This window comes from Haemaphysalis longicornis, unplaced genomic scaffold (genome assembly GCF_048455015.1).
Source record: "Haemaphysalis longicornis isolate Haplotype H1 unplaced genomic scaffold, Haemaphysalis longicornis Haplotype H1 scaffold_3, whole genome shotgun sequence".
NCBI lineage: Eukaryota > Metazoa > Arthropoda > Arachnida > Ixodida > Ixodidae > Haemaphysalis > Haemaphysalis longicornis.
In genome coordinates, this window is record NW_027526335.1 from 10,369,115 (window position 1) to 10,394,553 (window position 25,439).

General features: G+C 47.1%; 1 protein-coding gene across 2 annotated transcripts in view; it reads right to left on the reverse strand.

Moving 5' to 3' along the window:
* Positions 1 to 1,046: 1,046 nt before the first annotated feature.
* The window catches only part of Graf (GTPase regulator associated with FAK), a 42,627-nt gene continuing 18,234 nt past the window's right edge, over positions 1,047 to 25,439 (reverse strand). For both annotated transcript variants that reach the window (XM_077702293.1, XM_077702294.1), the window contains exons 13-26: positions 24,451 to 24,589; positions 23,182 to 23,221; positions 21,761 to 21,898; positions 19,376 to 19,463; positions 18,040 to 18,098; positions 13,952 to 14,057; positions 10,985 to 11,144; positions 10,700 to 10,888; positions 8,896 to 9,061; positions 7,386 to 7,505; positions 2,945 to 2,990; positions 2,808 to 2,849; positions 2,653 to 2,732; positions 1,047 to 2,263 (exon numbers count right to left, since the gene is read on the reverse strand). In XM_077702293.1, coding sequence (XP_077558419.1) covers positions 2,172 to 2,263; positions 2,653 to 2,732; positions 2,808 to 2,849; positions 2,945 to 2,990; positions 7,386 to 7,505; positions 8,896 to 9,061; positions 10,700 to 10,888; positions 10,985 to 11,144; positions 13,952 to 14,057; positions 18,040 to 18,098; positions 19,376 to 19,463; positions 21,761 to 21,898; positions 23,182 to 23,221; positions 24,451 to 24,589 — 1,465 coding nt within the window. In that variant the 3' untranslated portion in view covers positions 1,047 to 2,171. The remainder of the gene's footprint in view (positions 2,264 to 2,652; positions 2,733 to 2,807; positions 2,850 to 2,944; positions 2,991 to 7,385; positions 7,506 to 8,895; positions 9,062 to 10,699; positions 10,889 to 10,984; positions 11,145 to 13,951; positions 14,058 to 18,039; positions 18,099 to 19,375; positions 19,464 to 21,760; positions 21,899 to 23,181; positions 23,222 to 24,450; positions 24,590 to 25,439) is intronic.

Genomic DNA, 25,439 nt, shown 5'->3' on the forward strand with positions numbered 1-25,439 from the left:
ATGATGTTACCCGCTTTCTGCTACTGCCCTGTGATTTCTATGAATAGATTGCTCCCGGAAACAATTGGTAAGTAGGCTGGTTGCCTTGCTGCGTAACAGCAGAACTGTTCAACTACACCATCTAAGCTGCTTCCCATACAAATGACACAAGAGGGGGGACTGGGACGGGGGAATAGCTAGAGAGACAAGCGAGCTGATTAGCTTCACTGCTTTTGGCCACTGCCAGACACCTGTCACTAGTCTTCAATGATGAAATGGGAGGCTCTGTTGGATGTCCATTGGCTAATTCTCGTGTCATAATGTGTGTCCGCCAAGAAGCTGGACACACGTCGCAGACATAATGCGTGTATAGTGTAGGTGTGTGGGCCAATTTAGCTGCAAGGGCAAATTGTCTGACAATATGACACGTACTAACTTCTTCATCGGGTCCCCGGTCACTTTTTGCAAGTCAAGATAAAATACCTAGCTCACCCATGGCTAACTTCTTCATCGGGTCCCCGGTCACTTTTTGCAAGTCAAGATAAAATACCTAGCTCACCCATGGCTAACTTCTTCATCGGGTCCCCGGTCACTTTTTGCAAGTCAAGATAAAATACCTAGCTCACCCATGGCTGAGAACTACCGTGCAACAGCATGCCCCGTAGCATCGGTGCATTGAACCCTTTCTGTAACTTGAGCCTATTCTTATACAAATATTGGGCCAACTTGTGACAAACTGTTTTTGAGCAAGGTATTTTGCAAATGTATGAAGGCACTAAAAAAGTTTCGATTTACAATGTTTGGCTGCAGTTGCAGACAAACTAGATTCCAACCAACACAATGCTCAGCAGCAGTGTAAATTGGCATGAAGCATTAATTTAAAAATATAACTCGCATTCCTCATTTGTAAGTCATTCACAAGGCTTAAATTAGATGGCTGTGTACCAACAGCCTACAGACATTAAAAACGAAGAGTTATGGTCTATCAAGGAAGCAAACACTTAGTGACATGATCACCAGCCGTTATCTTTACACATCACTACTTTATACAGTAAGAGAAACTCCTGTGTAGAAAAACACCACGGCAATAATTTATTCCACAATTTTGCACAACCGTGACATCAACATGGTTCTGACAGTGAGTGGTTCGATGTTTAGTTAAAAAGAAAGAAAAAAAAAAAAGCTTACATCTACTCCACAAGTGGACCTGAAAAGCAGTTCTGACCATTGTGTGCACGACTCGAACAGATAAAACAAAAGATGTCCTGCCAACACTATACCCATGAAAATGTTCAAGCAATGCAAACATAGAGCTAAAATAATATAATGCCTGCAGGCAGGCAGGTAATTCATCAGCTTCCAAGAAATAAATTCGTTGCAACAACTTTGTATACGAAGAACAGTAACAGTCTGAACATAAGCAAAGCATGCGCGTATTGCTTTCTCACTTTTAGAGGACAAATGAGTTAAGGGAACAATGAAGCCTAAAATGAGAACTTCAGCAAGATGCTTTAGCGAAGAAGGTAAAAAATAAACAGCTCTAACCTTACATTTTCAACAAGATATGCTCTCACTATGTACACCAGGCTCAAGCGTGAGCTCGAGTGGTTTTGGCATCCCCATTTGCAAAATGCACTTCAAACAGTGAAATCTGTGCTGCGTTATGTACAGAAGAACGGCCACTGTACAAATGCAGAATGGAGGGTGAACAACACACTGTCATTTGGCATGTTCGACATCGAGATGACGAACTTCTCAGAGTATCTGCGCAGCTAGACGCTCTAGTCAATGGTTAAAAAGAAAAAATTCTGCAATGGCAAAAGAAAGCAAAAAGCGCCCTATTGCACTTGGACACTCTGTGTGTGCACCCTTTCCCTGTGAGGGACAAACACTTTGAGAACAGGCCAGGCAACGAGTATACTACCACCTGCACAAACACTTGCACACACACACACATACACTCGGCTCCCCGCCGTTTGGGCTAACACATGTGGCAAGGTAAACTTGTAGAGCTGCAGCCGTGCCTGTCACAGCTGTAGTCGACACGCGGGCAGAGTCCTTGGGCTCAGGGTCCGGTTATTGTTTTGAACTTGTGAGCAACTTGGTGCCAGGGTCAGGCTAGTCGCGCTGCTTCCCCCAGGCAGAGGGGCCGTTTTGCAGCCGACTCCCGAGAGTGTGCGCGGGCGGCCCGTTTATGGCAGGAACTCGACATAGTTTTCGGGCACCAAGCCCACCCGTCCGTTGAGCCACCCTTCCAGCCAGCCCCGCTCTCTGGACGGTCGCACTGCACAGGGGGTGGGGGCAGCTCAGGGGCCGTCCCCAACATATGGCAGGATAGGAGGAACCTGGCAAGCTCCCTACATCCCATGAATGCCATCTCACTTAAGAAAAAAAAAAAAAAAACGTCTCATGGCTTCCTTAACAGGCTCAGTGACCACCTCTATTTGCGCAGGTAACACAAGTGGCAGAATTGGCAGCTTGTTAACTTTTCTCTTTTTAGCAGAAGAAATGGCAGGCAAACTAGTTTGCATCGAAGTCAGAAACAACTTTGAATTGTTGCTTGCTGCAGTCCAGCCTTGCTTTTGACATTCTTCGTAAATCAAATTATCAATCGTAGATCCCCTTCAATATGTCTGCACTCAACCCCAAAGCACTCAATGTTGGGCTGCTCACCATTTTCGATAATCTGGTTGGGCTCAAACGAAAGCTCCGAGTTGTTTTCGCCAACGCAGGCGTAGAGGGTCCTCACTTTCCTGCAACCGCAAGCATTGGGGCAAGGCGTTGGCAACTTAGCTCAGCCCAAAAAAGCCCATTTCCACTGCCCTCACCTTCCTCCGTAGTGATGGGCTGCAACTGATGACTGACTAGACCTGGGTGGACAGAAGGGAGGTACGAGCGCGCATTAGTATTTCTTCAAGGTTTCCAACCAGCAGCTTGGGGAAAGTTTCAGCAGAGGTCAGCTTACTTTGAAGCATCCAGGACGCGAGGCGATGAGTGGAATTCCCTTGTGGCTGCAACGGGCACGTGGGAAAACGAAGGAGCCACATTAACACAAGGCGACCACTTACTCAACATGAATTCACAGGTCAGGAAAATGGCTGGGCCTGAAAGATGCATCTTCAATGCCAGCTGTCAATAACGATTAAAATTGCACTTTACCAACGCAAATACTGAACAACAGTGTTAATGCGGGCTTGTTGGCACATACTTAAAGTTCGATAACAATGCTAAGACAGGACAAAGAGAAGGCGAGACGAGACTGGGCGTTGGGCAGAGTACACAAGTACTCTGTGCACATCAGGTATTTAAATGCACATTGCTAGAATTATGTGCTTAGTGTTCTGGTTGGAGTCCGCATGTAAATTTCAATGCATTCTTTCACAGGAAAAAAAAAAAGCGTGTGCATGAACACAGTTCAAACGCAGTATTTACCTGCATAATGAAAGCATTTACATTGTGAATGCACCCTGCAGGCTGACTAGACAATTTTTTCCTGCACCTTTTTATGGATCTGCCCCTCACTTCAACACAAAAGAAAACACCTCCGAAAGCACTGTTTTTACCAGACGCCTTCAGCACAGGCAACAACAAACTCCACCCCTTGACTTTGTCAATCATTGTATACTTGTTATCCATTTGCATTAAGTGCTTGTAACATGGCTGTGTTTCACTTTTTAAAGGGACACTGAACTGATTTGTAAACACTGTGGGGTTACTAGAACAAATTGTAGCCTGGAGTCTCTAGGCCAGGTTTCGCCCACTCTTGGTGCATTTGCGAGACTTTATTTAAAAAGAAAAGTCAATTCAAAAGTGCTGTCTTTCTCTCTGCATCCTCCTTACCGATTTCCTATGACGTTTCGTATGACACTCACTTGAGATGGCTTGGCATGACTGCGCTACTGCACGGTTCGTCGGCCCAGCGTTTAGTCGGCCGCCCGCCGGTGGGTCGTAGCAATTCAATCGCTCTCGTGAAACTAAGCCATGACACGATTTCTGCCAGGAAGTATGTGCCTTTAGTTTGTTAGGTTGTAGACTGTATCAAGCTTAGTAAGGTTTATGAAGTCCACGTAGCTCCACACAAGAGCACATGCGACACTTTGCTGACTACTAGTACGCTAAAAGAAGACTACTAGTACGCCAAAAGAAAAACCTACGGCCAATTAAATTCGGGAGAAGAGTTAGTGAAGTTAATATAGGTACGAAGGAATTAAAATCATCCAAAACTTTTATTTACAGTGGGAAGTACTTTTTGCACTGGGTGAACTAGCACAGCGGTCAGCAGCCAAACCACAAATTTGCGATCGCTTTTCTGCCTAAGGAATGCAGTTGCTAAAGCCGAGATATCTGTGGAAATTCGGGGGGCACTTGCTGTACGAGCGTTATTAAAAAGGGAGGTTCACACAAATGCTTAAGGTGAAGGTAGCGAAGCTGTACGCAACCTTCACTAACACCACGACGGTTTAAGTCAACAATTGTAGCCGATTTGCTTCTTCTTCACTGCCACAACGACCTTCACTCCGCCATTGTTGCTATAAGTGTGAGCTTCTTTCATTTTTTCAGAAGTGATAATCACTGGACATCACCTTGGAGGGGCGTACGCTATGACATGTCTTTCTCGTTCCAAGCAAGTGTTGCCATGATTATGGCAAACACTGGAGTTTTACGATTTCCTAAACAGCTTCACTGTTAAAATAGTCATCTAGGCTGCTGGAAATGATAAAAGTAAAAAAAAAAAAAAAATCCCATATACAAACATGCTATACGATATACTTCATATCTGCCACGACGATGGTTCTGTGCTTAAGGCCAAGCGGTCTGGAGAATTGGGTCTTTTCTTTTGCAATGTGCACGTTCGAATCCCCGCTAGCGCATGTTTTTTTTTTTTTCTAAAGTGGATTTATTTGTTTTTGGGTAATGTTTCCTACAGTGAATTCCCCAATTTGCGCTGCAACCTTCATTGCTCCTTGAGCGAGTTTGCGGAATGCGTGAACACTGACACTGACATGCTGGTGAGTTCTTGTTGGCGTGGTGTTTACATAAGCACCAACTGCTTGCGGGCACAGCACTGAATCAGCAGACTCTCGGCCTTGTGCGAACATGCCTCTTACGACACACGCACAAGCCAGGCAAGCTTATATTTTATATGCACCAAAATAACAGAAAACTCTGTTACCTTTCGTTTAGCACGCTGCACCACATCAATGACACAAACTGTGGTACCTCAAAGAAAAAAAAAGGGGGGGGGGGGGGGGAGAGAGAAAGAAAGAAAGAAAAAAAAAAACATGCTAGGAGATGGAAGCCCTTTTTACGAGTTATGCATGTGAAAGCATTAACTCTTTCGTTACCGCGCCTATTCAAAATCGCTAAATTTGCACAACACTTTTGGAGCGCCTTTTCATAGCGTTCCATGTGTTGCTCGAACAAGTAAAGCGGTTTGGAGTTAGATCAGAAAATGGCCTTTCAAAATCAGTTTTGTTTTCATTTTTGCAACAAAAATGTGATTTTTGACACGCTTTTGAATCACCTGGGTGTGGAAAAGGGGCGTGGTCATCGTGCGTCACTGCTACTAACGAAGAATGCGTGCCACCCGTAATTACTCTGCACCAGCGTTTGTTTTTTGCTATCAGGGCGTGAATGGTGAACCAGCAAATGATTTTCAATCGTCTGGTTTGCACTCTGACAGTAATAATCCCAGAAATCGGCTGAAAATGTCAAGCAGTGCTGTTTGCAAAGCTACCTTATGATTTTAGGCAGTTTAATTGCTTTTGTGCACGTTGTTCTGAGTTCTGTGGTAGTTCTACTTACCCCGGGACCATTCGCGAACACTTTACAACAGTTTCGGTTTCGTTTATGCATCGCGAAATTCCTATTTAGTGCTACTATGCAGTTACCCAACTTCAAGGGTACCTGCCATGGCGCCTTGAGCGACCGCGACTGATCCTCGAACAAAGCATGCCGCTCCTGATTTCACTGAACCCTAACCCGATTTCTGCAATAAGAACTTGAAATGCAAGCCAAAAGATCACACCCAGTCGCCAGATATCTGTTCCGACGAGGACAGCGGTTCAAACCAGCCCTACACACTGCCAGCTGTTCGCCTTCCAGTTTCGTTTCCATACGATGGTATTTCCGGGGGTCTAGTGTTGCTGCTTAGTTGAACTGTCTATTCGGACGGAGTCTCCAATAAGTTTTTGTACTGTTTCAATTCAAAAATGTTAGGTGGCGCTGCAATAGAGGTGGCTCGTTGTGCTGATCTTTTTTATCGCACAATTGCTACTCAGTTAAAGTTTGCAGGGCACGATTCTAGCGCATCGCACCTCATTCCTGCAAGCAAGGCTACAACTGCGAGTCAGAAGACAATAATAAAGCTCAACTTTATGTTTTGAGAGATAACTGACCGTGAACGTCAACAAGCATTAACCACGGAGTTCTGTTTTCAACTTAATGCATGTTTTTCCGCATCGCGTGCTTGTCCCAAATATTGTGCTGGCTGTAAATGCAAAGTCAGTCATTGACAAGATGCTTTTACGTTATGTGCGGGCAAATTGGTGCCTCTAATAATGTGAAACCACCAAATTTCTTCCATGGAAACACCTGAAATTGCACATTTTGAATTCACCCCATGACACGAGCTTCAACACATGACACGAGCACCGCGCGTGCTAACATTTCTTTTTATATGTGAAAAACTGTTCCGCGCACGTCGACATTTTTTCTAGGCCGTGTTTTTGAAATGTTTCCCTACAAAATGTACATTCTAATTTTTTTCTACTACTGGTGGTTTGTTATACATAACTCCTTTTTGATCTTTTTTTTTCGACATTTTGACAAGTTTGATTTTGATATTTTTTTTCGCAACTATGATATATGAAAACATTTAAAAATCTGGTGTTATTGGAAAGGCCATTAAATAATCTGCATTTTGTGTTCCTTTAATTAGTGCCTAACCAATTTTTTTATCAGAAAAAAAAAATGTTTTCTTGGACCCCTAAAAATCAGTCAATTTTCCCGTGGTAACGAAAGAGTTAATGTTCGACTAAATGCTCTGGGGACGGCGTGGCAGTGAATCAATACGCCAATATTGTTGGTGCTGCCACACAGCAAAAGCACCCATACAGCGGCAGCAGTGAGAGCAGGGGTGGGCTGTGCAGGGCACCCTAGCTTGGCTGCTGCACTGCTGGGCGAGGGCAGCGCACACCTGCACCCCCCCCTCCCCTGCACCACTAGCAGTCGAGCTGACCCCCTAAAGCAACAATGACACCGTTGCCATGAGCCACATGATGCATCACAGCCAATGAAAATTTAGGCACACTTTAGCTGCTACATACAGTGCTGACTAGCTTTTTCCCCCAATCAGCCATGCGATGCTTCCGCATTACAAAAGACAGTGTGCAGGGCTGCCTGACCGGGCACTGGTGAGTGATGACTGAAGGAAGCGTTGGAACGTGAGCTCAGGGACTCCGTGCTGCTGCTGTTGGAGTTCACGTTGTGGCTGTTGTCCCTGGCCCCGTAGCCTGTCGCCGGACCTGCACAAATACGGGGCAGGGAAGCAGTAGAACGAGAAAGAAACCTTGGTTGATTAGCACAACACTGCCTGGCCACATCGACAGCACACCACCATTCCCCATGCTGCCCACAGTTATTTGTGTACGTTTCTTATAAAAGCATTCAAGTTACCCATGCTACCACAGAGGCTCCCAGGTTTGGGCTTCATACCATAGTAATCTAGCACAGACGATTTAGTGGCTCAGGGAATTCAGTCAACATCACGTCTTCATGGCTCCTGGTGCGATGTCACAGCATTACTGGACGCATCTTCTGGAAAACATGCTGCCCCTCTTTTGTTTACCGAAAAGGCAATGTGCCCTTTGCCTGACCAAGTTCCCAACAATGCTCAGCAGGCAGCGTGAGCCACTTACTACCGTATTTACTCGCATAATGAACCCACTCGCGTAATGAACCCTCCCCCCACTTTTCTTCTTGAGAATTTACTTTTTTGTCATTTTAATAAAAAATGCAGCGGGAATATGTTTTTGTCTCAGCATGGTTGCTGATGCTGTAGACGATCGCAGTAACTTGATACCTCGCCACAGTACACGCAGAAATGCTAAAAATGTATTCCAACAAAAAGGAATCAACACTAGCCGGAGACGTGAGCGGAAATGCTGTGGCTCACAATTTAAAAATTGCGCGCTTGCGGTGCGCCACCTGCTGAACACAAAACAAACCTTGCGCCATAAAAACATTGCGGCATGCGAACGAAGCGCAAAATGCACTCCACACTCCTCCCCTGCTCTTTGCCGATCCGGCTGGTTTTGATGGCGTGCGAACAAAGAACTAAACGTACTTCGCACTCCCTTGCTCTTGCTGTTTCGCGACTTCGCCATGCCAAAAAAAGAAGTTTTGGAGTGCCTTGTTGGCGCGGAAGACGGTGCGCTGTGGGCCGACTACGAATGTGAAGCCGCAAGCGACTTCAGTGAGGAGGACAGCTCTATGGAGAGTAGGGGGCCACTGGCATGCTCGTCCTTGTTTTTTCTTCCTTGTCTTTGTATGTTTTGCGCAATCGCTGCTGCAGAAGGCTTAGTCAGTGTGCCTGTGTAAGAGCTTCACGGCACAACGTGCCGTGAAGCTGCACTGAAAGAAAAACCCGGCGTATTATCCGCACCCCTACTTTCCCACTGAAATTTCGCATTTTCGGTGTGGGTTATACGCGCGAAAATATGGTACTTGCTGCCCCCTCATTTTAACTCGGGTGTAAGGCTTCCGATTTTCCTGAACCCCAGTGTGGCATGCAAATGTAGAGCTGCAAGCGCTACAATAGTATTCCGTAGCACTGCTCTCTGTTTGGTTCGGGTGCGTGTTGGCAGCAGGCCAGAGGAGGCCAGCCTGCCCAGGGTTAACAGGGGCGGCACCCACCGGACGACCAGGAGGGGTTGTAGACGGCCACCGGGTGGGACGGATGGGCCGAGGGGGGCAGCTGGGTGCTGCGCACGGCCTTGGGCCCGGCCAGCCCGAACCGCTTGGCCTCCGCCTGGGGCTGCGGCTGGGACGAGTAGGGACGGCTCACGCCATAGCCGAGGTGCTGGGCGGGAGGAAGGGCACACAGCCGTGAGTGCCAGCCGCTGCTGCACAGCTGGCGCGCATCACGGACTAGTCCCACCTCATTACCAAGGGAAGAATCTCGCCACAACAGGATTCACGGAGCACGTGGAAAAATTACGCTTGGGAGAAAACGCAAAAACCCCAAGACCAAGGCAGTTATATTTTCTTTTTGTGCAAGGCCCAAACGTGCGCCTCAGAAGGAGGAGCATGAAAAATCAAACAAACAAGATGGAACAAAAAAGCCGCAAGGAACTGAGGGGATGACAGAAGTTGCAAAGGGGATAATCACTTTAGCATCGAAAACATACCCAACACGCACAGTTAGAGAGACTAATGGACTGCTCTACTGTTACAGTGGAACCACAATAATACGAATTTCAAGGGACCGCGTGAAAGCGTCGTATGATCGGGGTGTCGTATACGGGTAAATGCCAGCCTAGTAGACAGTCTCGCGTGACAGGTGGGTTGAGAACTTATTTAAACTACTTTATTTAGCGTGTTTTCACATAATTTGTGAACATTTAGCTAAAATACCAAGTTCTTGAAAAAGAAAAAAGAAAAGCCTATTTTATTCCCACCTCTCCTCCACAGCGTCTGCTCTACCGCACCAGCCATGTGCCGTGTGCCATGCGACCACCATGCCCTCCAGTGCTAGCCCGCCAGCTGACTAGTGCGCACGAGATAAGCTGGGAACGGCCGTGCAAGTTGAGAGGGGAAAAGACGAGACTGTGAAACCGCCAAGGCCAAGGAAAATGAGTACAGTGGCACCCCGATAATACAACGTTCAAGGGACTGCGCGAAAGTGTTGTGTTATCGGGGCACTTTTAAATGCCGGCATAGCAGACAGTCTCACGTGACGGGTGAACTAAGAACTTACTAACTACTATACTTAGCGTATACTTGTGTAATTTGCGAAATCCTTACTGAAATCTAAAGTTTCTAAAAATAAAACGCCTATTTTGTGCCCCCCTCCCCTCCACGGCATCTGCGCTAGCCCACCAGCCCTGCGCTTCGCGCGCGCGTGCGAGGTAAGGCTGACATGGTTGAGCAAATTGACAGGGGAAAAGGCGGGAGTGTGAAACTGCCAAGGCCAAGTGAAATGAACAATAGTGCAAGGTTGTGATGGAAAAAAAAGGTGGGAAAGAACGGAGCAGAGTGACAACACAGCTTTGAAAGACACCGATAAGCAGAGAGCAGAGATAGAGGGAGAGGGCGTCGTAAAAGGAAGAAACTTGAAACTAGCGGGTGAAGAAAGTGGGTGTCTGGTCATCACTGCAATGTTTGCTGCATATGTGTTTTCGTGGTTGCTGGCCACCTAGACTGACTTCTTGTGGTTCATTCATTCATTATTTGAAGTGTGGATCTTTAAGGCAAAGTTAGATCAGAATATGGGTGCACATGCTTTTCAAGGCCAAGACTAGTGCGAAGAGCATTTTTCATTACCCCCTCCTACCGTTTTGCGTGAACATATGAAAAAAGTAATTAAAATGAATTATTGCCTGCTTGGGCTTTCAAGCCTGCAGTATTGAATGGGGGAAAAAAAAAATAAAGGAACAAGTGCACCAAACTCAACCCTACACAGTCCAAGCTCCACGACTCCTCCCAGCCCTGCACTTACCGGCTCAGTGAAGGGGGACGTGTAGGCTGGGCCCTCAGCGCTTGCCGCCGGAGGGAAGAGATGCGGCCCCTTTTTGGGCCTGTCCCTCATCTGCACCTCCGATGACGACGCAGCCTGGGTGCCTTCAGGGGGCCGGGCCACCGCTGCCGTCGCTTTCGCGTCCTCTTGGTCGAGGAAGGCCTTGAATATCTGCGGCAGCACGCAGCAAGGGACATGAGATGGTGTGCTGCGGCGTACAGCTGATGCCACACCGAGACTAGAAGAGCCAGGCAACGTGGCCCGCACCTTATCACAGTTTTCGATGAGGATCTCCACCACCACGTTGCAGAACTTGATGTCCATGATGGCGGCCATGGTCTCCTCCTCTGGCCGGAGCAGGGTCGGCCCAAAGCACACTCCCAGATTGGACACGGTCATCAGGTTTGAGGACGCCAGGGTGGACACCCTGCAAGCACAGGGGGACCGTCACATGGAGGAGAACTGCACGCACCCATCGCCTCCAGTGTTGCCGCCCTGTCCCAGAATGGCACCCCACTAATGCTGCACAAGCCTCTCTGGCTTGTTACTTTGGGAAGAGATTACATCCTGCATGATCCTTGTCTTTTATTCACGCACTTCTGCGTTACGGTGCAAGGTATACTTTTAGGAGAGGACACCTCACAAAATGCGTCCCCCATCCATCAAATGGCAAAACAGTGTTTCCCACTGGTCCAATAAAGCCCCCAAAGAAGCAGCACTGATACGGCTTATGACAGCACTTTCCAGTGGGGGAAAAAAGAAGCTACCCAAGCAGCAGCCACTTTTGGACGGCCCTCCGGGCCTTGTTGGTAGCTTTCGTAACCACTTGGCTGCTCAGCACCACTTGTCCGACTTCAACAAGAGAGCAGACGATAATGTGGAGAAAGCAATGGAAGAACATTTGCGCTTGTCACAGTGCTCTTTCAATGGGTCCTTGGAAGGCATTCCAGGTTGGTAACAACCAAAACAGGTTATAAAACACTAATGCGAGGTGCATGTGTGCCGCAGTCGCTGTTGAACACTCGCGCAAACGAGATTTCATGCTTGCACAATGAAAAAAATCAGGTGCAAATGTTTCACACAGGATTGCAGCGCCTATACGCGCAACTGGCAAAAAAAGGTGACATTACATAAAAATATAATGTTCCTTGCAATCCTACATGAACAAATGCGCGCGCTGTAGCAGTCCACCGCAAAGACGCTCCTTTGACCAACAAGGATGCTACTTGCAGCCGACATTTGTCTGAGAGCGTGGTTGTGCGAAAACAGTACTTTTCAGAGCTTGGAGGGGAAGTGCTGCTTAACGTTAAAGAGGTGCACGCTTGCAGATGATGCCGTGCCATTGATTTTACCACCAACTATTGCAAACCTGCACTCAGTCTCAACTCCAGCAAAATGATGTGTCCACTGGCAGAGCAGTCACGTGCAATCACCATGAAGGTAGCTGAAGTAGGAATGGACGAAACTATCAGCAAGTGGGCTGAAGTTTCCGCACCGTATATTACACTGTGTAACTGGATAAGCTAATACATGAAGCTGTGGAGACAAAGCAATGTTGGTGAAGTCTCCTGTGACGCCCAATCTTGGCGCGGGCCAAGATTAACTTAGTGTCCTTGATAAACACGCACCAAGGTTGCTTCCAAAACCGGCGCGGTGCATAGTCCCTTACGATGGTGGGCACCGACATGGAGCGTTGATCGAGGGCAAATTGATCGGTTTTACCCAAGCGCCATCTCTTGGGCTGTGAAAGCAACTCAAAAACATTGACAAGTGCCAAGAAAGCAGTGTAACATGGCACAGCGCTACTACCGCTGATAGTTATCAAAAGCCACTGATATTCGTGGTATTCATGGTGGTATTCGTTGAAAAGTTTAGCTGTCAATTTCTTTGCTTGGCAACACTAGAAACGGCCACAGACATGGCCGATGCGCCATGGACATGGAGCAGCTTGGGCCACTGCGCCCGCACGCCCAAGAAAAAAAAAAACACCGGCGTGCGTGGTCTGCTCCGTTTCAACCCGATTCTCAACGGTCGTGTCAACAGAAATGTTATTAATCGCACACACATTAGACTCGAGGCAATACTTTGCATTCGGCGAGGTAGAGTGCAACACAGTCATGTGCTTAGCACGGACAAGTACCGCCATCCCGCGGAGCCCGACGTAACGAGTGATGGCGCACTCACACGGTTGCCTGCATGCACTCCTCGCCAGCGAATAAAAGCAATCCCTCACACATGCGCGACCATTTCTCGTCCTATGAGAGCAAGGATAACAACGTGAGTGCCTGTTATTACACATTCCGTCCTTCCATTACGGCTAAGCATGTAGGTCCTTTATGGTCTAGGCCCTCCAGTGACCGAGCATATAATTCAATTGAACAAACCTAACACAAAGCTCCAATAAAATTACTCTTGCTGCCTGGCCATGCAACCTAAAGCCCCTCCATACTGCTCTCGTCCGCCGCCATGGATGGATGTGATGAAGGGGCTTTAATGCAGCTAGGTAACTTTGTAGTAAGCAGAATTCCTACATGGCCCATTATGTTCATATGCTCATTTGCTATCTGCGGCCATTATTAACGCCTGTTGTGGGCCTGTCGCATTGCTGCCTGATGGATTCACAAGGAACTCATCCTTGTCAGCAACAACACAGCCATGTCCACCTTCACACAAGTGCGTCAATGTGCCGTCGCTACAGCAGACAGAGTAGGAAGCTACTTTCAAGGCGCTGTTTATGATGAATCTTAGGATTGCATCCTGGCACTCCTTCGAGTCTCTCAGTGCACAATGGGGCAACTAAAAATTACCTTGCGATGGTGTGTCCAAGTTTATTGAGGACAGATGGTGCGCACCGATGCAGTTTACCAAGAATGCCAATAAGACGTCCGCACTTTTGCAGCTGGTTTTAAAAATATTCTCACTGTTTCCCGAATTAAATTCGGGCAACAGCGAGAATAACATTGCCTTACTTGCGAGCCACTGGTGCCTGCGAACCACCGCACTCCGGACAGTCGGCAGAGCCATCTGGTGCGGCTACATGAAGTATGGGATGCTGCAAAGTTACTAGTGCCGCGACCGAGTCATCTTTTGATCAAAGGTCCACGCTCGGTGCCTCTATCTGACAGCTTTGTGAGCCGCTGTCTAAATCCACCTGTGCACACCTAAACTGTGTTCATGGTTCAATTCCCCGCAGGCCAGTGCGTGTGCAGGAAATAAAATCTGCGAGAGCCTTACTTGTGCAAGTGGCGTATCAGCAGTGCTGCCATGCGCTGGTTATCACTGGGCAGCTGGCCCACAAGCTCCTCAATGGCTGCGGTGCGCTTGGCTTTGTTCTCTTGTTCTGAAACAAGGGAGGGGATGACATGAGCTGCCCTCGTGGCCTGCTCTCTCCAAGTGCTCCTGTGCACACAACACTGCATGGGGACCCCACATCCCACACAGCAGGACCCCCAAGGTTGGACGCGAGTTGAAGGACAGGATTTTGCATCATCACTCCGAGTCCCCACAGTGCTCAAGTGTTACTTCAAAAGGGGTTTGCGAGGGAACTGACAATGCCATTTGGCACGAAACTTCAGCACGTTACGGTATATCATGACCCCCTAATATATCACTCCCACTCCCACCGTCGCAGGTATGAAAGACCCCAACAGGCATGAAGGCACAGGCCACACACCTGCCACAAACATTCCAGAAGCCTGTCCCAAGCCAGCATTCGGGGTGGTGTTTTTTCAAAAATTCTCTTTCCAGTGTGCCCAACTAAACTTGCCTGTGTGATCAGAACAGTGACAGCAAAAGCAGCTACACTGCGTGGTATACTGAGCAAAGGTCTGTAGCCAGCATGAGCGGTCACATATGCTGGGTGCTGTAGAAATGTCACAGATGGGCGGAATACACTACCAAGTGTTGAAAATATTAGAGAGGAAGAGGATGCTGCTATGGGCAGCTGCTTCCTAGTATCGCCATAATTGCACAGCAGTTCCACCTGCCCATTAAACGCACCACTCACAACCCGCAACCCGTGCCTCAGCTTCTTCAACAAGAGACACCCTGTTCACCTGGGTTCATCACGAACAGAAAATTCACCTCGGGCAATACTGAATGTTCATTTTTGTTCATAACCACCTACAGCTTTGTTTACATCCAGACAGTTTCTATCAGCTGTACGGGGAGGTATAATGTGAAAGGGACACTGAAGTGAAATAAATTGTCAAACTTCTGCTCATGTCTGTATTCTATAGGCTGGCTCAAATGAACATACCGTATTCAGTCAAATATAAGGAGAGGTTTTTTCCAAAATCCACAGCCTCAAAGTCATACTCCGCCTTGTATTCGAAGCTCAGTATATATATATATGGTGACTTTTTTTACTCTCCAAACTGCACCCTTGCCTTATAATCGTGATTGCCTTATATCAAACAAATACGGTACTTTTCATTGTTTATCTGATTGCGAAAGTGGTATTTAATATTTAAAGTTAGAAAGAAGAAAGACTACCATGCGACGTCTGCAGCAGCTGTAACAACTACACCCGTGATGCCCAAAGACACAGTGTTTTTGTAATGTGACTGAATGTAGCTGAATGTAACTTGAATGTGAACTGCCGTGTTTATCTTATCAGCGTATTGACTCAACCACCCTTAAAGGAGCCATGAAGAGAAAAGACAAGTTTGATTCATTCAAAAGATGGCGTCATTAGAATCATACTGACACCACTTTTAACGTAAACTTCGCTCAAATAAGCTACATAATCAGGAAAAAAGGGAATGGCCATGCGACCCACTAGCTCATTTCCCGCAACAGAACCTATGATGTCACATGTGACAGCTCTGGGATTGGCGGAGGGCGGCATAAGCAAACGCAAATTAGGCAGAGCTTATAAGCTTGCCGAACGAGCTATTTGTGCTTAAATTTAGGGCACATTCTTTTCAAAGCCGTACGAATGGTGGGACAAACAGTGGAAGTTACGAATGCACACGTAAACAGAAGTGCCGATGCGTACTGCTGTTGGTACTGTGCGCACTATGCTTGGTTTAGCTGCACAGGACTGCGGGGCTTTACGGTTGTCTCAGGCTACACTTTCCGATTGACGCAAGGAATGTTGTTTTACGTGACCATATTTCTCAAGTGAGCATTATGTTTCACGAAACGATTATTTCCTCCGTGAACAAAAACAAGCCAGGTTTAAATACGGTCAGAAACAAACCGAAGCCATGGAAAAAGAAATTCTTGCTCCGTGCCAAAGGCAGAAAACGGCTTGCTACGGTATGGTGGCGCCATCTAGGTTCACTAATGGCAAACAAGGCCTCCCAATTGGCTGCAGAGCTATGGTCCCTAGAAATACCACAGCAGAGCGGTCGGTTCCTGTGATGTCATTGCAGACCACGAAAACGCAGGATTTAGCGGGAAAATCAAAATTTTAACTTACATTAATTAATTTCTTTGTGAATAAAGCATCGTTCGCATTTGGACAAGCCCTGGGGGCACTATAAAACAAAGAATCTTTCGAACAACACAAACTTGTATTTTGTCTTCATGACTCCTTTAAATGCTTTTGAGATAAGATTTGGACAACGAAATGAGAGGGAGTACTGTCAAGAACAGACTTGGATAGTGCTTATGAAGCCCTGCTCGAGAAACTCAAATCTGATTGATCGACTGACTGATTGATTGATTGATTGTGGGGTTTAACTTGCTTGAGCTACACACAGGCTATGAGGCTTCAGATTAATTTTGACCATGTGGGGGCCTTTAGCGTGTGCCGAAATCTCGATACACAGGTGTTTTAACTTTTCGCCTAAATCAGAAAAACAGACACTGCGGCGGGAATTGAACCCGTGTCCTTGGTATCAGCAGCACAACGCCTAAGCCACCACGATGGAACCGAATGTAGCTTTCGTGAGGGTTCTTTTTGGAGGGCCATCTACATCAGGTTCACTTTTGGTTCTATGCAGTTGGCACAGCCAAGCCAAACCAAAAGAGCACGCTTTATAGGAAACATCGCAGGAAACTGGCAAGGAGGATGCAGAAAGGAGAGCAGCACTTTTTAATAGATTTTGCCAATAAATGAACTCATTTACACATGCCCACAGTGGTCAAGACACGGCCTAGGGACTTCAAAGTTTAGCCTGCCCAAGTAAGCTTAAAATGTTTACAAATTCCTTCAGTGTCCCTTTGAAGAAAACACACAAGCACAACGCTGATACACACAGAATGCTTGTTTATGTTTAGGGCTCTCAGAAACGATTTTGCCGCTGCAGTGAGTGCTTTTTGTTTGCCATATCGGGCTCTTTGCAGAAAGCAGGCAATGCCTCCCCTATAACTGCAGACCACACTGTGCCTGCTAGCAATATATTAAATGCTGGTCAGGGGACAAGGCTTACGAGCGTTGTCAGAGTTGTGCTTACCAAAACATGTGGAAGATAATGGAGGGTAAACAACACTGACGAACACAGCTTTCATGCTTAATACCATGTAATAATTTGCTCGAAAAAAAAAAGACCATTGAGCTTAAAAGATTCAGACTAAGCTTCCCTTACACAATACAAGTAGAAAAATTTTAGAAAATTCTCTGAAGTGTGTCGCCTAATTCTACAGTTATAATGTGTACCCCGCTTGTGTTGGCATAACTGAGAAAATAAATTTCAGCGGCATTATTGGCTGCCACCTATGAGTTGCAACTGCTGATGAGGTACAAGGAAGCACAGTTGCCAACATGAGCGACCAGAAGGTTTCTCATCACTACTCCGTGCAAGCAGCAGCCTCTGTGTTCCATTTGTTGTTGTTGTTTGTAGGGTTTAACGCGCCGACGCAACGCAGGCGATGAGGCGCGCCGTAGTGGAGGGCTCCGGATTAATTTTGACCACCTGGGGATCTTTATCGTGCGCCGAAATCTCGTACACACAGGCGTTTTTGCTTTTCGCCTCCATCAGAAAAGCGGCCGCCGCGGCCGGGAATCGAACCCGCGACCTCGTGCTCAGCAGCGCAACGCCTTAGCCACTGAGCCACCGCGGCGGGTCTGTGTTCCATTTGCCTGCCCACTGTATAATATGCATGAACTACGAGGCATAGCCAGAGTTGGCTGTGTCAAAAAGGACGTGGCATGCGAAACCGACTGGTTGTCAGCAGCACGGGAGGGGGAGCAACAAGGTGCGTGAGAAAAGTTCAAAAACACATTGTCACAAAAATGCCGCGTCACCATAGCAAGCGGCCAGGAGAAGGCAGCTCTGGCCCGCGAGAGAAGCATGGGCAAGGTCTGCCATTAGGGCTACGCGCAGCAAACAGCCACGGCTCGGGTAGGTTAATGCAGGGAAGGGGGCACTTACTCGCCGCACTAATAAAGGCAGTGTGCAAACGAAACGTCATCAGTGGCTCAGGCAGGTTTCTGAAAAAGGGCATCACTGTTATTAGCGCTGGGACATCAGGACATGCGCAGTCTGCTGGGGCAGCACTCCCCGGGAGGGGCCTTGCAAGGGCAAGGGGAAACAAGTCCGCAAAGCAAATCACAGCACTCGCACTCGCACAACCAGGGAAAGCAATGCCGGATGAAGCAGCATTCCAAACATGTGGCTTAGGTCGTTTCACCACCACCACACAATTCGGAACCAATATCTGCTGCTTTACACTGCTTGTCTCGAGAGAACTAAGCATCAATGGTAAAAACAAAATCACTTCCTTTAGCGACCCTGACAGGACAAGTTTTAATTGGTGAAATCGTAGCAATGCATCTGCAACGACGGCAAAGCACTATCCCCATGCGATACACTAAGGCAACACTTCAAGTCATGCTAAGAGCACGCATGCCAGAGCTTGTGGTCTGCACGGGCAGTATTTACCTGCTCCACTACTGCTGAAAATAGTGTAGTAGTAGTAAATTACAAGAGCTAGGCCCCAGCATAGTACAGCCAACCTAATTGTCAATTGCCCAACCAACAGGCACCAATAACACTGCTTCACTGGCTGGTGTCTGGCACTTTTCACAGAGCAGTTGTGCTGTCTACGAAGTCTTCAGGAGTCCAAGAGTGCACAAACAACTAGGGCACACTGAGGAGCAGGCCACAGTGATCACTATCAACCAAAGAGATTATTTTCCCAGGTGCTGTAACTCTGTCACTCTTTAGCAGCGGCAAGTTTCTGAAGAAATGATCCCACTCATCGCGAGGCAATTTCTTTCGTGGAGAAACCAGCAGACGCCAAGCTGATGCATTTGCCTTTAAGCTTGTCTATTTCGTGGGTGCTGATCACTTCTCTGGTTAGCTTGTTATTGTTCATCTCAGGTACTGTGCTCCTTTGGTAGCTCAAGTGCACACAAGGCAATGGACCTCTTGATGGATGAAGATCCGTTTTGCGACGTTACAGTGACGCTTTCTTGACCAAGAAACAAAGTGCTCCTCAGTGCTGCGATGTTCTTGTGTTGCTGCTTGTTCCGGTTCTGCCAGTGCTACAAAATGTTACAGCTGATGGTTGGTACACTATTTTTGCATACCTTTCGTATTCTCGTTTTTGTGTAACAACGTTCTTTCTCATGATGTCTGCCTACCGACTCGCTCTCTTAAGAAAACCCTTTGTACACATGCAGCTGCTACATTTGTGTTTAAAATAAAAGAAAAGAAGAAGGAAAGGAAGCAGTCACTTGCAGCACAGGCACAGCAAAAGCGCTACCTGAAATAGTTCTTAAGGGCACTCGTAATAGTCTTGATTTCCCACTCCTCCGCATTCATGAAATCAATGCTTTCACTTTGCTTTGGATCTGCAAGAAGCAAAAACATGGGCAACAACCGTCTGTGAAACACGCAAGGACAACTGAAGAATAGGTTCGCTCCAGAGTTCTGTGATCAGAAGCACTCAACAAAACTGTTGAGAGAGAAGACCGAAATAAATATCTTAATTTTCATAGTAAGGCGTTATTTCTTTGATCTACTTCACATACTGAACAACCTTTGCAGAGGATGTTGTTCTTTGCAACAAATATTCAGGTCACTGCTTCAAATTTGGTGTTTGAAGACAAAATGCAAGTTTGGTTCATTCAAAAGACTGCCTCATAAGAATAGCGCTGACACCACTTTTAACGCAAACTTCACTCAAATGAGCCATGCAAGGAAGAAAAGAGAGAATGAACATGCGATATCCTAGCTGCTTTTCTGCACTGAACTTATGACGTATTATGGGCAGCTCGTTGCATTTGGCTGAGGCCGACAAAATCCAACGCAAATTATACAGGGATTATAAGCTTGCAGAACAAACTATTTGGGATTAAATTTAGTGGACGTTCTATTTATACCAGTAAGAATGGTGGAGCACACAGCAGAAGTTGCGAATCCACATTGTGAACATAGCAGCCCCAGTGCATACTGCTGCACTATGCCGGTTATAGCTGCACAGCCATCCGGCGCGTTGAGCTTACACTGGCTAACTGGCATAATCGACATTGTTTGTCAAGCTTACCTAATGTTTCATGAAACGATTACTATAAACCGTAAAAAAACTTAGATAGGTACAAATCTATTCAAAAACAAAGCGAGTGCGGGCAGCGGGCCTCCGCAGCATCGTAGCGCCATGTAGGGGGACTGACGGTAGCGTTTCTCTGTTCGCTGCAGCCCTAGTCAACATACCATGTTTGTTTAATGAAGGGACCATGCAGACAAAATACGTTTGCTTTACACAAAAGATTTGGTGTTTTATAGTGCCCCCAGTGCTTGTCTGGCAGCAAACAATGCTTTATTCACTGAAAAATTGATCAATTATTCAATACATCAAAATTTTGATTCTCCCACCAAATTGTGTTTCGTGATGTCTGCGCTGACGCAACAAGGACAGGTCTTCAAGCGAACGTTAATAACTTAATACGCCGTTTCATCTGCAGTGGACTGAGGAGCCTTGTTTACCGTCAGTCCTCCTAGATGGCACCACCATACTGTGCAGAGCCACTGCCCGCACTTGCTTTGTATCTGACTGTATTTGCACCTGGCTTGTTTTTGTTGCGGTTCGAAGTAATCGTTTCGTGATTGGGTATGCTCGACAAGCAGGGTTATGTAAGACAATGTCGCTTACGCCAATCGGCCAGTGTCGTGCGAGAACCCCACAGCGCAGGACCTGCTGTGCAGCTATAACAAGCATAGTGCGTGCAGTACCAACAGCAGTACGCACTGGAGATTTGATGTTTGCATGTTCTTTCGTAACTTACATTGTTTACCCCGCCCTTCTTACTGCTATAAAGTGAATATAGGCATTACACTTAGGCGAAAATAGCTCGTTCTGCAAGCTATAAGCCCTGCCTAACTTGCGTTCGCCTTTGCCGGCCTCAGCACAGCTGCGCATATTACGCCATAGGTTTTAGTGCGGGAAATAAGCTAATGAGTCACATGGCCATTCATTTTTTTACTAATTATATAGCTTTTGAGCAAAGTTAACGTTAAAAGTGGTGTCGGTATGATTATAACGAAGCAATATTTTGAATGAGTCAAACTTGTGCTTTGTCTGCATGGCCCATGAAGTACCCGCACTGGGTACATCATCACAGATAGCATGAAACACGCAATGCTGTGCGAGAATAAAATTTTTTTCTTTTGAATAAAACAAACTTGTATTTTGTATGCACGCGCAGTCAGCTCAAAAACCAAATTGGTGTACATGATCATCAACACGTCTTTCGGTTGCGTGGCAGCCCGGGAGCTAGTGTGCGTTGCCTTGCTATTCTTGCTGCCTCAGGGCCTCCCACAAATGCCTACAACAGGTGGCTGGCCAACCACTGGCGCATGAATTCACTTTTACTTCTTGTGCCATCCGTACCACGGGGCAATCAGGAACAGCTCTCTGAAATGTTCCTCATCTGGTTTTCTTCAGAGCTAGACAAACGTCACGTGCACGGAAATTTTCCCTTTTCCAGGCAAGTCACCAAAATGGCCGCTGAGGCACGTCTTAAAATGAGTGAAAGCCCCAGCCCCTTCTGTGCTACGGAACAGTGCCTGCTGAAATCAAAGTGCTGCTTGCAGTTCCCCTGGACATGCTCTGCAACGGCACCCGGTGATGAAAGGAGAGGCCGCTCACCGAACACCATCTGCGTCAGCTTGGTCACCTTGGAATTGACGCCCACAATGCGGTACAGGCCCTGATCCTCCAGGCCCCGCGACTCAATGGCCTGGATGCAGCCCCGCACGAAGGCAAAGCCGGTCTCATCCAGCAGGCCTGCAAAGGGCAGCCATCACACTGCTGCAGCCGGGCCCATGTAGGAGAAAGGGCTCTGCATTGTCCAGTGGTCAATACCCATGCATACCTTAAGGCAGTGTGGCCGGTACACAGAGGCACTGGAACCCTCCTGTCCAATGCCCCCTCTTCTTTCCAACACCCCCCCTAGTTCTCAGCATCTTGCCCTATTCTAGGAGAGCTTTTTGACGTTCTACCTGTTATCTGCCAAATTACTTCTTATCAATGATGCTAGAACCTTGTGCTTAAGTGTGACACGACGTCTAAAGAAACCCTGCAATTCTCAGACTGTTCTAGGGATGGTCTAAGTTTCTCTCGCAACGTGCCTGGCTGTTGCCTGTAGGTGAGCACCAAAAGTATGCTACATTGCATACCCTTCGTTTGAGACAAGCTACAGTGTTTTATGTATATCCTGCACCCATGTCATGCTACGTGCAGCCTTCCATATTTAGTACCGTTTGGACAACAGTGGTTTTGATGGGACCCCATAAACGTTCTCAGAGAAGTTCTGCCACTGTGGGTGGCAGAGGGTGCCTTCCCCCAGCACAGCTGGCAATGAATTTGGCCATGCCGATGTCTACAGTCCCCAAGCCCCCCTACCAGTATGTACAGGAGATTCGGTGAAAACTGACACACTGTAGTATTTGCACTTTGGAGGCGGCTGAAAGCACTGAAGCAGCTGCCAACATTTTTGGGGTTGGAATCACCGCCTGTGAGGTGGTTGTCTAATTTTTCTCTATCCACATTTGCACTCGCGTCTGTCTGTCTTCAATGCAGGTGCACTATAAGGCAGAGTCTCGCTGAAGAACCTGACTTGACAACCCTCCGTCGCTGCTCTGCACAAAACTTGTGCATACTACGTTTCCATACATACACTTACTTTTCTTATGGATGACCTATTTCAGCAGACTCGCTAAAGAAGGATGTCACAGGAAAACTGCAAGCTTCCCCTGAAGCTGGCAGGGTTTCTTCTTTGGCGGCATCGTTCCGCCGCACCCCATACCATGCTTTGTTATGCTACTCCACAGAAGTTTCCCAACACGTCTACCAGTTCGATGCTGTGCCACACAAAACTTCCTAAAATGTTATGGAAATGTTTCCAGCATTACACTTAGATTCCTGCTCTGAAATCCAGTCAGCGCAGCCCGCAATAGACAGACTGGGGCTCACATGATCTAGGGATAGTCATCACAGAGACTGAACTAAGCTGGTTCTGCTTATCCAGGAAAAAGAAAGAATGCACAAGAGTGACCAATGCTGCTTACATCCTTCTTGCCTTGTGGCCCTTCCTGGCGGTGCTGTTGTCTGAAAGCAGAGAGAGAGAAAAAAAAATCTCATCGCAAAAGCTCAAGGCATGTCAACAAACTGTGGTGACGAGCAGTCTCGGAAAGCTGCGCTTTCCACGCCAACTAAGGTGCCGTTTCATCTCGGCCGTAGGCCTGCCACCACCACAAAGCTGCATTAATAACTGCAACTGCAGGCAGTCTTCCATCTACCAAGGTATTGTGGAAAATATTCCTGAGCAATACCAGGCACACAACACAACAAGCTCTGGATTCATTTTGGCGGCTCTAGTTACTTTAAGATCAATTAAGACAATAATTTGGGCTGGTTGGTTTATACATTCAAACAAATTCAAACGGGACAAGAAAAGATGATGATGATGATGATGGTTGGGTTTTTATGGCGCAAGGCCGACTAAGGGCAAAGAGCGCCAGAGAAAAGTTTATTTAATGAAGTGAAGTGGTTACCATGAAAAGGTAGGTAAAAAAAAAAAAAAAAAAAACGTGTCAACCGAACATAGTAAAATTATTTAAAGATAATGATGATGGCTGGTGTATAGGGCCAGATTTGATTATGCGTGATAGGAAATGAGGTTTAAAAACTTAACGTCTGACAAATAAACAAACACACGTTTTACAGAAACACTGGCATCGTCACCTAGAAACAGCGATGGATGTAGTGGGATATGTTGTCTGTAGAGTTCTCTGAAGTGTTTGTGTCGTGTTGTGTGAAGTGCCTTACATTGTATGAGGATGTGGATCACGGATAGGGCCTCTCCGCACCTGCTGCACAGAGGTCTTGGAGATGCAGTGAGCAGGTGCGAGTGCGTTGCGAGCGTATGCCCTATCCGTAATCTAGCCAAGGAGACATCAGAATATCTATTGCGTGTGTCGGTGGTGTATGGTCCCAAGTTAGGTTTTATTACGTGTAACTTGTTGTCTGTTTGTTCACTCCAGTGTGTTTGCCATGGGGACAAGAAAAGACAACACGCTGCACGGTATACACCACCACTAGCTAGTCGGCCCCATGTGCAGTCCTTTCTAGTCTTAACTTGTTACTGCTGTTTTGAATTCCGTTTAGACTGAATTTCAGTTCACAGTAATAAGGTTTTGAACATCGAGAGTGCTCAGTCACCAGAACATAAACTATGTGCGCACAGTCAAAACTACCGGACACATGAATTACGCGTGCCCGACCAAAAATCCAAGTCAATGCCGGGGGCAGAGAGAACAAGCGTCAGCAGGGCTCACAGGTTCCCTGCCGTCCATGGCATTGAGCCACTGCTTGCAGTCGTCGTCACTCAGGGCCTGGAATGTGTAGGTGGTACCGGGACGGTCGGAGGCAGTCAGGTCAAAGCAGAAGCGCTTGTCTATGCTGTCGTTCATACGTCTAAGGTCAGAGAGAGAGCGGAGAAAACAAAGAAACACAATTACTCACAAAGCAACGCACCAGTAATGCTGTAATTTCCACATTAGTTCTATAAATTGTACAAATGAGGTCTCAATGATGATGTCATTGTGCATGCGCGTTCGTGAGCCATATGCCATTCACTCGGGTGGCTCTTACACAAATTTGTTAACGTGCGCGCGCACGCACACACGCACACACCCCCCCCCCCCCACACACACACACACACACACACACACACACACACACACACACAGCCACTGATAACTTGTTCACACCAATTCGCCGTTAAAAGATGAAAGTCTCCTATACCCTCATATGAGAGAAAACTGGCAGTGCTCTTCAGTCACCGAAAGATGGTCACAACACCGTCACTCACCACAACTGTGGTGCCAGTAAGAAAAGGGAATATTGCTGCTGCTGCACCCGCCACGAACAACCATTCAGAAGTTTAACAAAATCCATTTGCCACTTAGAGCCTGACTGCACGTCCCCAAATTAGCAAGACAACCTGCGGGTAATTCGTTTGATAGGATAGCACAGGTAAGCTGCACAAATTATTATTTACGATCGCCTCAGCTTCCAGGTAAGCCAGTCAAGACGCCTGTGGTCCGACAGTTGTGACAGCTTGGTTGACTGCAGTGTGCATTTCGAGATGTTCTGCCTCCACACAGTACTGAAACTAACGTATGGCTGTAGTGGCCCACAGCTATAGCCAGGCTCCTAGTACCATTGTAGTGGAGAACTCCAAGCCTAGTTTCCACCACCTGGAACCCTTCTGCGCACAACTAATGTTGACCGAATGGCGGGAGTTCCTCATTCTTGCTGCAGA